Here is a 14,596-nt window from a genome sequence, read left to right on the forward strand (position 1 = left end):
AGGGAAAACTACTTTACTTGATTCCGGCAGTTGAATTCCCTGGTGACAGAAGTATGCACAGCATTTCTAATCCAAAGGAAAATTTGGCATTATGTCAGGCCTTGTAATTTGAAAATAATCCTTTCCCTCTCAAAATTTTCTTCATACTAATTTAACCCTTTTTATTGTCTTGCCTGTTATTCCTTACTCTGTGGAAATGTATTTCCATTGATAAACATCAAGTCACTTAGTCTTCAGTTCCTATTTAAAACAGCAGTAAAGGATTAGATCTCTTTGATACAACTCACTGCCTGGCTTTTATCTTAAGGTAACTTTTTACTATAATATACCCGGTGTCAGGTCTCAGCTTTTCATCTGAACCAGATGATTCTGTGATTCTATGAATGAAGGTTTTCTGGGGGGAAAGGATGAATAAAATAATAGGAGTAGTATCCATCCTACTGCTAAGCACCTGATGGCAAACCTCGTAGATTATAATCTTTCTTCTCATCAAACCTAGAAAATCCTAGGGGTTTGAAGTTCCTAATGTTTACCCTAACAACACACCACTGCATGGGAACTCTGGTCTCTGCCTTACGCCACTTCCACCGTTGCAGGAAATGCTTTGCACGCCAAGCATGACAGATGGAGTCTCGGTGGCAGCGTGCCTGCTCCTGCCACCACACACCGTAGGAAACCAACCAGGGGAAGGTGCACTTATGTAGAATTTTATTAGAAGAAAAATCCTGCTTGGTTTTTTCCTGCCATGAAGATTTCTGTCAGTTTTTAAATAACTGACAGGCTTGTGTGCAGTAGAACTGTCCTTTGCTTGGGTTGGGCTGCTTAAAACGTCCCCCAGCCTGGCATTTGTGCAGCAGGTTAACACTGCTGCTGATTAAGTGTCTCATGTATCATGTGATAACATAGGCAGATGGCACAGTAAGATGGATCTGTTGTGATGTATCTATGCAATAATGTCTGAATTAAGTTGCTAATTCCCAAGGAATTTTATGGCTTGTTAACCTGATTCAGCATAACAGATAGTCTGTTGGATAAGGCTTTTTAAAGACTTCTGCAGTGTTATAAAGAACAAAAAAAGGTTTTGCTTTTGCCTTACGTGGTTCTTGGTTCAGATCGTAGTGTGAAAGGAAGCAGTTGAATTAGTTGCTCAGATTCTTCAGCCTAGATGGGTGTGTGAAGGGGGGGGTGGGAATCTGGGAGGCTTTCCAGAAAGAAATTGCCAAATAGTTGCTGTCTGGATGCAGTTTAATGTCTGTAAAATACCATGCTTGTCCTGAATGTATTCCCCTTCCTTATTTTCAGTCTTGTTTGTATTTTCCCTATTGTTCAGGCCTTTCCTCAAAGCTTTCAATAACCAGACTTAACACATTTATAGACTTTCTTGTGTTTAGAGCATTTAAACACTACCTAAGCCAGTCATTCCGAAACTTAACAAGTCTCCTTTTTCTCTTCTTTCCCCTTCCTTTTGTTCTGATAGCCAAGACCTGCTGCAGCCTTCCCAGGGCTCACGTGTGCCCTTAAGCCTGCTCCGGCCCTCCCCAGCACCCTCCACTCTCAAGACATAGCAAGTCATTTGGTCTGTTTATCTTTAAAAGATACTGGTACCATGAGCTCCACCAAAACCTAGTCCTGGTCCCATCTTTACTCTGTGCCCTTCAAATCAAAAACCCCCGGACTCTGGCATGGGCTCACTGCTCTCCTTCTGTGTTATACCTCTGAAATGTAATCTCGCCCAACTTCTGTAACTCCTCCTTTTGCCAGCATCTCACTGCAGGTTCTAGTGCTGTTTGGCGCCTCCACGTTCTCAAGTCCCTGTACTGCCCTGGCAGAATTGCCTTTCTCCCCAAACCTTCCAGCTCTGCTTTGCCTAGTTTTGCTAATGATCCTGGATTTTTCTCAGGGAGGGAAGGCAATAGCTCTGCTTTGTGCTGGTTTAGACAATCCCATCCTAGATTAGACTCTTAAAGAGCTGTCAGACAGCTCCTTGCATAGCTTTGCCTTCTTGACGTGGCTGTTTAGGCCAGTTTGATGAAGCTGATGCCCTTTGCATTTAGGGTGAAAGCATTTCTGGGTCATATTTGTAGATCTGACCATTCCAGCTCAAGCACATCAGACGTACAAGCCTCTCCTGAACTTCTTAGGTGGGTCTGTTAGAAACACCTGGAGTAGAAGCCTGCTTTGCTTGCTGTTTGCTTGGTGCAGCTGCTTTTACAGTGTCTTGTAGGCTCAGCTCAGCATTGGGCTGGGTAGCATTGGGGAGGAGAAAGGAGCAGCCAATCAGTGCCACGTGCCTATGCTGTGTTCCTGTCTAAGCCACAGCCTCTGGCTGGTTCTCTTCTGACTGTCCAAAGGCTCCAACACTCTTCAATTGCTACCAGAGATGACAGCAATGTCAGGGTGAAGAGACAGAGAGAAGAGGAAATAACTGGGGTGATATTTTTCATTGTCTCTTCACAGCCTCTTCTCCCCCAAACTGAAGAGCTGATCTCTCAAAGCATGACATGACCATTATATTAGAAAACTTTCAGAAAGGGGAAGATGAAGAAACAAACAGAGTAATTTGCCCAGGTCGTAAAAAGAGTCGGTGTGACAGCATGGATTAGAAATAGGGAATTCCTGGCTTCCAAGCCTGAGTTCATACGTCTTGATGTCGCATTTTTCTCTCTTTCTGGAGGGAGTACATCTGGCTTGAGATCAGGAAGAGGTGTGTTTTTTCAGGAATATTCTTTTTTTCCACTTTCTTCATTCTGCTATTCTCTACCAAGCCAGACTCTTCAGGGAAATTGTATGTAATGCATGTATAATGCCATGGGGGTGAAAAGTCACTTGATACCAAACCTTCCTGAGTGGTATATTGGCTCAGAAGGAAATACCACCTTGGCAAAGGTAATTTGATTTAGACAAAGTACCAATTGTCTGTCTCTGTGTTTTAAAATTTGATTAAAAATTTAGGGGTTTCCATGTACTTGATTCTTGTTTAGAAGTGGAGGTGCAAAGAGTGGGCATGTTTCTTAAGATTCCCAAACACACAGTTCTTATTCAAAGCCCTAATGTTACAGATTCAGGGTATATGGGAGTTAAAGAATATATGTGGAAATGGGATTTCCAGGTTTCTACTTCATTAATTCAGTTCCTGTTATTTCTGTTGAAGTAATGAAGCTGATAGGGTTGAGTAAAAGAAAGAGCTCCAAGAACTTTAATTGTGAGGAGGAATTAGAGCATTCATCAAAGTGAGGGGAGGTGATTGTTGTTTCTGTTTTGTTTCTTTTTTCTAAACTCACTTTGCTTTTTGGAACATTCTTTTTTAATAACAAATACAATTTCTAGCACAGGCTTTTATGTTGGAACTTTATTGCCAGACGATGTAAAACAAATATAACTCTCCAGCAAATGAATTGGAAATGACAACTTGTCCTACCATCACTCTTGAAATGCAACCATGTATTTTCATGCCTGAAATTACGCAGATGAAACATCTTGCTATAAAGCCAACCAGCAGTTACTGAACTATTTCTTTTCTTCCTTTGGAAAAAAAGGCACATTTTTATTTGGAAAATGCAGTTTGTCTTCCTTATTTCTCTTAAATGTGTGAACCAGCCAGGTTTTCTGGTACAAAAATCAGAGCAGGTTATAGCAGTCATAGAGAAATCCTCACCTGTTTGGTATGGATGGTTCACTGTCTGCATCTTAACCATGAGAACCTCACCCTGAAATGTTACAGTAATTCTTGGAAACTGTGTTGTATATTCAGCTGTTCTACATATTATTCAAACTGTTCTGTTATGAAATTGTGTTTAACCATATACCTTTGACTTTTTTAAAGCAACAAGGAAAACTGGAAAATTCAAGACAGGTCATAAGTCTTTATTTTTAAGTGCACTTAACTTGTTCTCATAAGAATTTATTTTAATTACATGAAACATTGTAGACTGCAACTGTGCACGTGAATACCCATCTTCATCTTTCGTTTCTTTATGCAAAACTGGCATTGTCAAGGTTGTAAGGCCAAAAATCTATAATGCAATCAGTTTACTATAACAAAACTTGGGGGGAGGGGGGGGTGATGTTTGTGGTTTGTTTGGTTTTGGTTTTGTTTTAAATGTGCCCTGGTTATTTTAAACTATGCTCATGGGTATGTGCCTACAGTTAGGCTTTCCTGTCTTCTTGGGTCAGTCCCTGTCTGCAGGTGGGAAAAAGAAGTTGTCAAAGTTTTGCTTTTTGGAACAGGAAAAAGGGGAGAAGTGTTAATTGAGAACTGACCTCATCACAGCTGTGATTTTAAGCTATGAGAGTTAGTTCAATTGTTTGGTTTGCCAACCTTGACAGTATCATTTCTATCTTTATGGAAATATTAAGATGTTTTAAAGTCAATCAAGTCTTAGTCAATGGGGAAGATGTTTTTAGATGTTGCTTGATTGCATTTGGTCAGTCTTCCTTCAAAACCAAGAAAACCCACTTGGAAGTAAACTGTAGAAGGAGAGAATTTGTGGTCTGGGAAGGGAGAACCGCGGGCAGTTCTTGGGATCTAATCCATAGTTACAAATTCATTTTCCTCAGCTTGAAATAACTGTAATAATTCAGTATTGTCAATAGCTCCTTTATTTTGGGTGTTTTGAAATTGTCCTCTGGAAGTTTGGAAAACAAAAACTATCTCACACAGCAACTGTTTCTGAAGAGCAAAGCTTCGAACAAAAAAGCAAAGATAAAATAGCCTGCAGTGTCCAGGTGTCCCCAGGTCAGTGCAAGGCACATCTAGGTTTTGCAAAGCCTTTCCATAGTGATGCTGCGAGGAGGCAGCCCACGTGGGAGCAGGGGCAGGAGGGGAATGTGGCACATCACACCTAAAATACTATATGAACTTGTTGTTATGGGTCACATTCTTAATATGTAGTGTATGTTAGAAACAAGGCCTTTCTGTAGCTTTCTTAATATGAAATTAGCGTCCCAAAGATTTGTTAACTGCAGATGTGTCACTAGGTTTGCCTTCTATTTTCCCTGAGTGCTCAGAAGAGCTCTAAACGAGGGTGACTTGCATTGCTAGTGGTTGGAAGAGTAGCCTGAAAAGCAGCAACAGATAAAGCGCTGCGCAAGGATGCTGAACTGATAGTTTCTGTCCTGGCATTTGAACTGCTCTGCCTGCTAGTGCTGCTCACAAACATGCTGCCATGAGCATTGCTGTTCTCTGTGGTTAGGCTGAGCATAGGCATGAACCTAAGCATGTTTGTAGCTGCTTGAAGAGATGTGGTCACTGGGCCAGCCCACAGCCTGTTCACGGTACTGTTTTAAGCAGATTTAAGTAGGCTTTGGTTTTACATGAATGCCTTCTTACAGAATCAGGATTTTAGATTAGCTTGTATTCAAGTAAACTCCTTCATAAAGACATGCTTTCATTCAAGTGTAGTGTGTACATCTTCTCTGAAGATGACTTACCCTCTCTTGCCAATACAGTGCGTGTTAAATATTTAATGTCATGGTGGATAATCTTTTTTCCCCTAAGGTGATTTCTGGAGCATCTTCAAAGTGTTCAGTAAGTGCCATTCACAGTTCTGCTTTTCCACATTTTTCAGATACATTGGGAAGTCGGATTCAATAACAATCAGCGTGTGGAATCACAAGAAAATTCATAAAAAGCAGGGAGCTGGTTTTCTGGGTTGTGTGAGACTCCTTTCAAACGCAATCAACCGCCTTAAAGACACTGGTTGTAAGTAAGCTAAAGACTAGAGTTTTTGTCATCTTTTCAAACTTAAACAGGGGAAGTTTAGGTTAGATATAAGGAAGAAGTTCTTTACTGTGAGGGTGGTGAGGCACCAGAATGGGTTGCCCAAGGAAGCTGTGAAAGCTCTATCCCTGGCAGTGTTCAAGACCAGGTTGGATGGAGTCTTGGGTGACATGGTTTAGTGCGAGGTGTCCGTGCCCGTGGCAGGGGGGTTGGAACTAGATGATCTTAAGGTCTTTCCAACCCAAACCATTCTATGATTCTTTCAGGCCAAACTTTCATGCACGAACTTTCAAAGAGTGAAGTTATTTGGGTTTTTGTTGGGGTTTTATTTATAAAGCTTGTATATTCCAATGGGTTTGGTAGTTTGTAATGATGTTTTGTGTCCAAGGATAGCACAAGTAGGATAGAGAATGTAATTTACCATTGGCTTTTCAACTCCTGTGCCCTTTTACCACAGACAGTGGTAATGTCAGTGCCACAGTCTGGTTGTGGATTGTCAGCATTGAACTTACTGTGTTGGAATTCCAAAGGAAGACAGATTCTAATTGCCTTCAAATAATCTTTCTTATTACCTTCAGAAATGCAAGTCTTAAGGGATAAACAAAAGGGCAGATTTATCTTGAGGCCAAATTCATAGTTTAAAAATGAATGGACCTTCAAAATTAATTATTAAATTTTGATATAGTAAGTTTTTTATAATACTTTGAGCACTTTGTGTTTACTTTCTCAAAAGTTAATTAATGTGTAAGATGCTGTTTTCTCATTATCCTAATGGGTGCCATTTACTTCTGAACATAATTTGGTACAGTTTGTGATGGAAAAGTAGTGCTTGGCTATATCCATAACTAAAAAAGAAAAAAGTGACATGCTGGTAGAGAAGCATTGTGATTTTTACATTCAGTAACAGATTCTTAACTGTCTTATACTAGTCTGAATTTTGTTCTGATGGTACTTCAGTGTGCCTTTCAAAGGCAGCAACATACTGTATGCTTTATACTTTGTGTCCTTGTTCTGTAGATCAGAGATTGGATCTGTGCAAGCTTGGGCCAAATGACAATGATACTGTTAGAGGACAGATAGTAGGTAAGTAAGGGTTTTATCTTCTAGTTCTTTTGCAGCTGAATAGTATCTATAGAGATACCTTTCCTAGATGTCAATTTTCTGTACTGGATTCCCCACTCCACGTTCAATATCTAGTGCCAAAGCCATTCGAACCTCAAGCTAGAAGTGTGTATGTAGAGAATTAAAACAAACAACAAAACACCCCAAACCACTCAAACCTTCCCCAAAACACTCCCCCCATATTATTAGAAGTGTTGAGACAGATTAGACCATAGATAACCTGAAATTTGTCCAGGAAGTTTTTAATCTGACTGTAAAGAATGGTGACAGTTTGAGCCTGAACTCCCTGTGAAAAACTGGCTACAAGTTCTTGGCCATGGAGAGTTCCAGCAAAGCTGTGCTTCCTGTATGTTTTGCGAAAGGGTGAAACATCTTGCTGCAACAGGAGTGAATTGCTGTCTGGGACGACTTGCTCAATTCATTTTGTGTTTTCACGGGTTATTAACAAGTCTGTCACCAGCCTCAGTAACTGTGCTTTGTCATTCTGCAAACTCATAAACCTTAAATAACTTAAGAATTTAAAAGAAGCTGGCAAATTGAAAAACAAGTATCCGCAAACAGCTTCATAAGCACTCTCTTTTGGTGCTTTGTAAGTTGTTTCAGAAGGCAGCTTAGGAAGTAAAAGAAAAAACAGTTGATCAGGATGAGGAGGTCTTTATTTTTATGGCAAGATATTAATGAGAATATTTGGGAGGGGAAGAAAAGTGAATGTGCATGCTCAGCTTTATGTTCAGTTCCTAGTTCAAATAATATGCAGGCAGCATTCTTGTTTTGTCAGTCAGGGAAACTATTGCAATACCAGTCAGCAAATAAGGGCTGCAGTGCATTTGTTTGCTCTCCTTAAAGTGCTCTGTTGAATATACCTACGACTTCACCTCTTTATGTTGCTTTAACCATCTGTCTAGCATCTGATCTTCAAGTGTAATAGTAAGATAAGTGAGGTGGCACAGAAGAGTCAAACGGTAGTAGAAATGTGGACTCGTAAGTGCATTGCCGACACTTCAGGCTATTCTTGAGTATTGAATTTTCCATGTGAGTTTGCACAGAAGAGTAAAGGATAAACCAGTCGGTTTTCTAGAGTGCATCATGTTGTTGGTTTGGTTTGCTTTTTGGGTTTTCTCCAGGATGCTGGTCACCTGCTCATCATGAAGTCTTTTTTGTGGGGTTCCTTTTAAGAGGAACTTGTTCAAAGTCTGCTCCAGCAGCAGAGATCCACTGCCCACAGCAGCCCTTCAGCCATGACACTGCAGGGACTGTACCCTCACACCATGACGTGCTCTCATGCTGCCCTCCAGAGTATGCAACATGCATCCTTGTCATCGTGGCTTGAGAATGCTGGCATTAATTAAACAAGCAAAAGAAACCCCAGAAACCCCACCCCAAATCAGAAAGGTCTCAAGGCTATTGAGATGCCAGATGGGAAGCCTGGGGCAGACATGGAGCATTGTGGGCATGGCACATACACTTCAGAGATAACTGCTTGTCAGACATAACTAGTCAGCAGTGCGGGCATAAACTAGACTGACCAGTTGGCTTAACCTGATGTGATCTTGAGAAGTGGTATAGCCAAAGCAGCATCAGTTCTGCTGGCATGCTGCTGGGGCTGTCCCTCATTAGCAGGAGCTGCTGGATTGTGTATAGTACCTAGAAAAACCACAGCTTGTCAGCTTACAGCAGAGGCTGAGAACAAATCTGTATGTTCTCCTTTCTGGGGTTACCCTCAGAAAGGTCAGGTTTCCTCAGTTATGGCTGTGTTGTAATTTAATGCATCCTTGGTAAGATTCAGGAAACTTCTGTCTCTTTATTTAGATTGGTGTTATTAATCTCCTTATATTTTAATCTTTCTTCACTGATGCAATGTTGTTGAATGGGTGCATGAGCCTGAATAAAACTAGGTAATTCCACTGCAGTAGCTACATGGTGGAGAAATCCTGATTAAAAGTAAGCAAGAAGATAGAATAAGTTAGAAATACATTTTCAATCCTTCTAATGATAAACTGGCTTAAATTAAGAGGCTGTGCAAGAATGGAAAGCAATATTAAAATGTAATTGATACCTTCAGCAGATGATAACCGTACAGATCAAGTGCACAGTGGGTATGCCTTTATAACTTGGGACAGGGAGCAAGGGAAGCTTCATCTTAAATACCTGGGGTTCTCTTCAAAGGAAGGAAGAAAAGGGGGGACACTTGTCAGTAGTGGATGCAGAGGGCACCTGAACTGTGTCTTAATCTTGCAGCTCTCTTCTGTGCCACCATTTTATTTCTGATGTGGCGGTGCAGAAAAAAATGAGCCCTTGCTCATTACAAAATGAAGCCGTGCACAAATTTTGGTCCTTACCTAGCTTTGTACTGTTAATCTTCATGGAAGACCAGGAGTTAATACTAATAAGGAATAAGGAATAAGGCCAGCAGGTACTGTTGGACTCCCTGGATTCCTCTGGTAAAGGCCCAAAATCCAGAGCTTCAAAACATGTTGTTGTCAAACATTTGGACACTCGGGGAAAACCTGCCAGTACATCTTTTTAAACTATGTGATCTTGACAAGTTTGATTGTGTCTAGGTTAGGGTCTGTAGGTTTATTCACTGCATACATAAATAGGACTTGAAGACAGTTGTCCAGAGGTGCAGAAATGCCACCTCAAGAAATGTGTGCCACAGCACGTATTTAGCTTTTTAAACAATCGTTTTATTGTTAAAGGCAAAACAGAACATCAGAAAAACCCCAACAAGCCCGCAGGGACACAAGTGTCATAAACTGTCAGATTGGACACTTGCAAATTATGATACTGGGAACAAAAGCTGCCTAAAATAAAATCTTTGATTTCATAATTGTACTACAACAGCTTCAGGCATAAATATCCTTTCCAGTGAAACATGTGAAAAATCAAAATGAGATTTAAAAAGCAGTAATACAGTTTTGCTGAAGGCAGTAAAGGCTTTTCAGGGTCCTGAGCACTGCTTTGTGTGAGACTTGTATTTTACTTCTTACCACCCGTGTTTCAAAGTAGCCAATAAACCAGACGTGTACTGCAGTTAAATTTTGCCTGCTTTATGTATGTACATGTATGTTGAATCCCATGTTCACATCAAATACATGAGGAGGAGTCAAAATCAAGACAAGAATTTCTTAGTTTAACTCCTTCTATTAGCAGTTCTCCCGTTAGCAGTAGCACTAGTGCTGTCCTAGTCACCCTGCTGCTGCCGGATGAGTGTCACACTCCATCTCATGTAGAGAAAAGTTAATGACAGTGTCAGAGTTAACTTCTTTTTCTGCCTTGTGTTCATATTCTTTAAGCTAACTTTCTTGAAGGAAGATGTAGAGAATTACATGTATGAAAACATACACCATTTCTGTATAACTCTTTGATTTGTGGGAAGGAAAAAATGCCCAGAACATGGCTCAGCTTAGTCCTCCAAGATGTACTAGTTCTCTTTCTAATATAACTGCAGTTTGCATTCAGATGTCATATCATTAATAATTTCTTTATCTTAATAGTGAGTCTTCAGTCCAGAGACCGAATAGGCACAGGAGGACAAGTTGTGGATTGCAGCCGGTTATTCGACAATGATTTACCGGATGGGTAAGCTGACATCACTGTGATGTAAATACAGACACAGCTCATGCAACAGACGTTTGCAGTAATGAGAAGTCAGTGTACAAATAGCTTAACTTACTTTTATTCTTGCATTCAGAGTTCTACAGTTTTGGACTTAGGAGCAGGAGATAAGCCAGCTGGGATACAGAGAGTAGTGTGTATCTTGTCTCTTCTTGGAAAATGGGAGGTGGCAGATATGAGTAAATGCATTAGAAAGATACTTTTCTAAGAAAACATATGTATGTCAAGTTGTAGAACTGATAAACCAATACAGTGTTAAATCACAGCCAGCAAACTGACATCCTCCATGTAGTAGTTTTGTAGCAAGGTTGCCTTCTACAGCGCTGTGCGGAGGTATACATAATTGTAAAAATGCGTTACTTCTTCTTCCATGTAAATTATAGCAAAGGTAGGAAAAGGCAGTGGAACCTGAGTTCTTGCTGTATTTACCTGCCAAATGCTGGGTTTAGGATTTTGGTTTGTCCCTGTGAGAGTTAATGACATCATTAACACCTAAACCAGTTTTGTGTATACAGAAAAATGTTCTGTTTAAGGTTCTGGTGCTGTCATCAACTTTTTCAGAGCAAACACAGACCTTCTGAATGTGATTCTTGGCAGGTAAAGACAGGAGAAACTGATTTTTCAGATTATGAATTTCGAAATACTAATTACCATCGAAGTCCTAAACAGCATTCTTTTGTTAATTGGGAATCTGAAGAAGTCAGAAACACTTTTGACAATGCTTTTAAATTTTCACTTCAGAATGTTCCTTGTATAAATATTTCTTACTTATTTGTATAACTGCAAAACTAGCTGAATAGCCTGATGTAATTTGGAGTGCACAAGTAATAGTAATTAAAAAGTCATGTTATTTGGTGACTTTTTAATGAAAGCCAGTAGTGCATGAAGATGCTATGAAAATACTTACTAGATCGGTGGCCAAACGAAGATAAATGCATTATTAAATATGATGTTTTCTAGAAGTTTCTTTATGTGGCTGTTGGGATTTAATTAGAATTCAAATAGGTATTGAATGCAAAGGTGTGATATTGTTAATGATATGCCTGGTTTCAAGGGAAGAATGTGTAAAATCAATTCTGAGTTGAACTTTCAGTTGTTTCCTGTTACCTCGTTCAGCTAACACGATTCATAATAGTGTAAGTCTTCCTGAGTTGGCATTTATGTTGGAAACATTTTGTGCCCTGGTTTCCTGGAAATACCACTCATTGCCTTATCTCTCCATGTCTGAATTCTAGGTGGGAGGAACGGAGGACTGCTTCTGGAAGGATCCAGTATTTAAATCATATTACACGAACAACTCAGTGGGAGCGACCAACGCGGTAAGAAATTGTTTGGGAGACTGGGCATATGATGAAGTTTGCTTGTGCTGAGCACAAGCCGTTCTACATGGCTCTAACAGGGGTATTCAGTGTTCCTCTGAGTCACTCCACAAATGCTGTATGCTTTTCTTCTCCAACATCCTACTCCTTCAGTCTGCCTAATATTTAACTCAGAAGAATCATTCTGATTAGATTTTTTCCCTCCTCAAATACTAGTATCTTCTTCTTCTTCTTGAGCTTCTATGGTAGAACTCTATAAATACAGACATCATAAGGGATGAGGAAAAGAGATCAAGAACAGCTGACGGGCATTGTCTACGTACATACTATGACCATGTAATCCAGAACTTTTGAAGCTGATTGTTACAGAACATGTTTTGAAATCATTACAATTCTTTTCTAATAACCATAATAACTGTGTTGTGAAGCTGTTCCTCAAACCAGCTTTGCTGTTACCTGAATTGTAGACAGTGTCATGGCATATTTTTCAGTCTTCTGCGACCGTCTGTGCCTGCAGACTCTCTTCCATCCTCAATAAATATTATTGCAGTCTCTGTATGGATATATTTGACTTAAAATAATGTGTACTGTTAACACCGCCAGCTCTGATATATTTTCTCAAGTGAGCAAAGGTACTGAACAGATTTGTAATTTATCTATTCATATTTTTCCTAGTATGTTAAAATACCTGTTCTAAGCTCTAGACATGTTTGCAATACAAAACCAAATGCAAAATATATAATTTGTTTCAGGGATTTCCTGTGTCCTTATCAATCCCCCTTTAGCCCCTTTTAAAATCCTTTTGAAAGCAGCATTGAGAGATGAAACCACGTAATTCAGTGTTTCTTCTTGCAGTTGAGTTCTCAAGAGCAACTGTTTTTATCTTGCTTAGCCCTTTTTCACCATGCTTGCCTAATAACCTTCCTTAAAAATTAGAAGGAATAACAGGTTTACTTACTGCTCTGGGATGAACCGGTGAGCACAGAACAGAAGCAGAAGCTTTGTGCCCATTCTTGAGGTATCCCCCTCGACAAGTCAGCTGCTTGGTTCTGCCATCCACAAAGACATCCCAAGAGCCCTTAGGTGAAGCTTCCACGGAGTGTCTCATGTAGCCCCATGTCTAGTCAGCAGTGCATTGTTCACATTTCTCCCCACAGGCCAGCGTGTGAATACTCCAGCCCGGGCAGACCACTGAGCTGTTTTGTGGACGAGAACACTCCGATTACAGGAACGAACGGTGCGACCTGTGGGCAGTCGTCGGATCCCCGGCTGGCAGAGAGGAGAGTCAGGTCGCAAAGGCACAGAAACTACATGAGCAGAACACACTTGCACACTCCTCCTGATCTACCTGAAGGATATGGTATGCAAATTTAACTTTTTTAATTGCGGGTCTCCCAGTAAACTGGGAAAATGGGCTGTGTCTTCTCTTCATGCGTAAGATGTTTTTGATTCCTTAGTTTGGGAAAATCGGTCTTTGTGAGGTTTTGAATTGCATTCTTATAGTTACTAATTTATCTTGATTTCGCAGAGCAAAGGACGACTCAGCAAGGTCAGGTCTATTTTCTGCACACTCAGACTGGTGTTAGCACGTGGCACGATCCAAGAGTGCCTAGGTAAGAAACAATGGAAGTATCCTTAAAGTCAAACCGAGAGTTTAAGCAGTACTCTGCTCAATTTTCTCTGCCTATTATTTCTCTGCCAGTTATTTCTGACTCTTGGTCCCTAATATATTACTTTAACAAGTCATTCATCAAAATAAATTAGTCTCTTCTTCAGTTCTTCAAGATGCAAAGATGGAAAACAGGTACAGTTAACTGATTCAAGAGCTTGCCTATGAATTATAAACAAATCCAGATTTTAATAGCCTGCAAAATAATGAAACAAAAAGTAGGATCTGAGCACTTCCAAAAACTTAGATTTATCCAAGATAGGTCAGTGAAAACTGCATTGGTTTTGGTTTTTAATTCGGGCTTTGGAAGTTAACAAGAACTGAGAAATTGGCAGCATGTATTTATGAAGAACAAACTTGGTGACAAATAGACTAGACAAATGTTATCATTTTTGATGGAGGAGCAGATAAAGGAAAAACCTGGAAAAGGTAGTCAATGCCCTTTGTATGTTTAGAAACGCTGTTTGTAGTGAACTACAGCCTCCTCATCGAATTAGCTTAAATTTACGTGTTTGTGAGAATTGTCCCACGTTCAGACTACCAAACAAAGTGTTCAGGGCCAGGTTGGACACAGGGGCTTGGAGCAACCTGCTCTAGTGGAAGGTGTCCCTGCCCGTGGCAGGGGCTTGGAATTAGATGAACTTTAAGATCCTTTCCAACCCAAACCAGTCTGGGACTCAGTGACACAATTCTATTTACATGATGCACGTATAATGTACATAAAATGTACATGATTGTACATGATTATTTCTATTTTGAAAGAAGCATAATGAAATTTGTTAGCTTCTGATTGTTCTTTAAAAACCCCAAGAAACCCTGTTGAAAATGATTGCCTCCAAAAGTCTGTGGGTGACGTAAAATAGTGTGTGGGGTTTGAAACTGGTATTTATGAGAACTGTAGCAACTCTGTCAGTTGCTGGTGCTCATTCCCATGGAAATGGTTATCCCAGGAAGGATAAAATGCCTTATGCACTTCGTTGCATTTTCAAATGATTCGTTTGTTTTTATTACTTTTGCGTTAAAAGAATATACTTTGCTTTCATGCATTATCTGTTTACATGAGGGTGTGATCCAGCTGGCAGTTGTGCATTAGGAAGCCTTGGACTTGTGTATTATACAAAGCTAGAAAATATATAAATATATAAATAT

At 40.0% G+C, this 14,596-nt stretch overlaps 1 protein-coding gene across 1 annotated transcript in view; it reads left to right on the plus strand.

Moving 5' to 3' along the window:
- Positions 1–13,391, plus strand: part of LOC104407190 (E3 ubiquitin-protein ligase SMURF2-like) — a gene marked incomplete at its 3' end in the record, with an annotated part of 21,905 nt that extends 8,514 nt beyond the window's left edge. Inside the window, exons 4-9 of the mRNA XM_010016391.1 lie at positions 5,568–5,701; positions 6,737–6,802; positions 10,339–10,423; positions 11,695–11,778; positions 12,936–13,138; positions 13,307–13,391. Of these exons, the coding sequence (XP_010014693.1) occupies positions 5,568–5,701; positions 6,737–6,802; positions 10,339–10,423; positions 11,695–11,778; positions 12,936–13,138; positions 13,307–13,391 (657 nt within the window). The remainder of the gene's footprint in view (positions 1–5,567; positions 5,702–6,736; positions 6,803–10,338; positions 10,424–11,694; positions 11,779–12,935; positions 13,139–13,306) is intronic.
- Between the last annotated feature and the right edge of the window lie 1,205 nt (positions 13,392–14,596).

This window comes from Nestor notabilis, unplaced genomic scaffold, assembly GCF_000696875.1.
Source record: "Nestor notabilis isolate BGI_N333 unplaced genomic scaffold, ASM69687v1 scaffold11246, whole genome shotgun sequence".
Taxonomy (NCBI): domain Eukaryota; kingdom Metazoa; phylum Chordata; class Aves; order Psittaciformes; family Psittacidae; genus Nestor; species Nestor notabilis.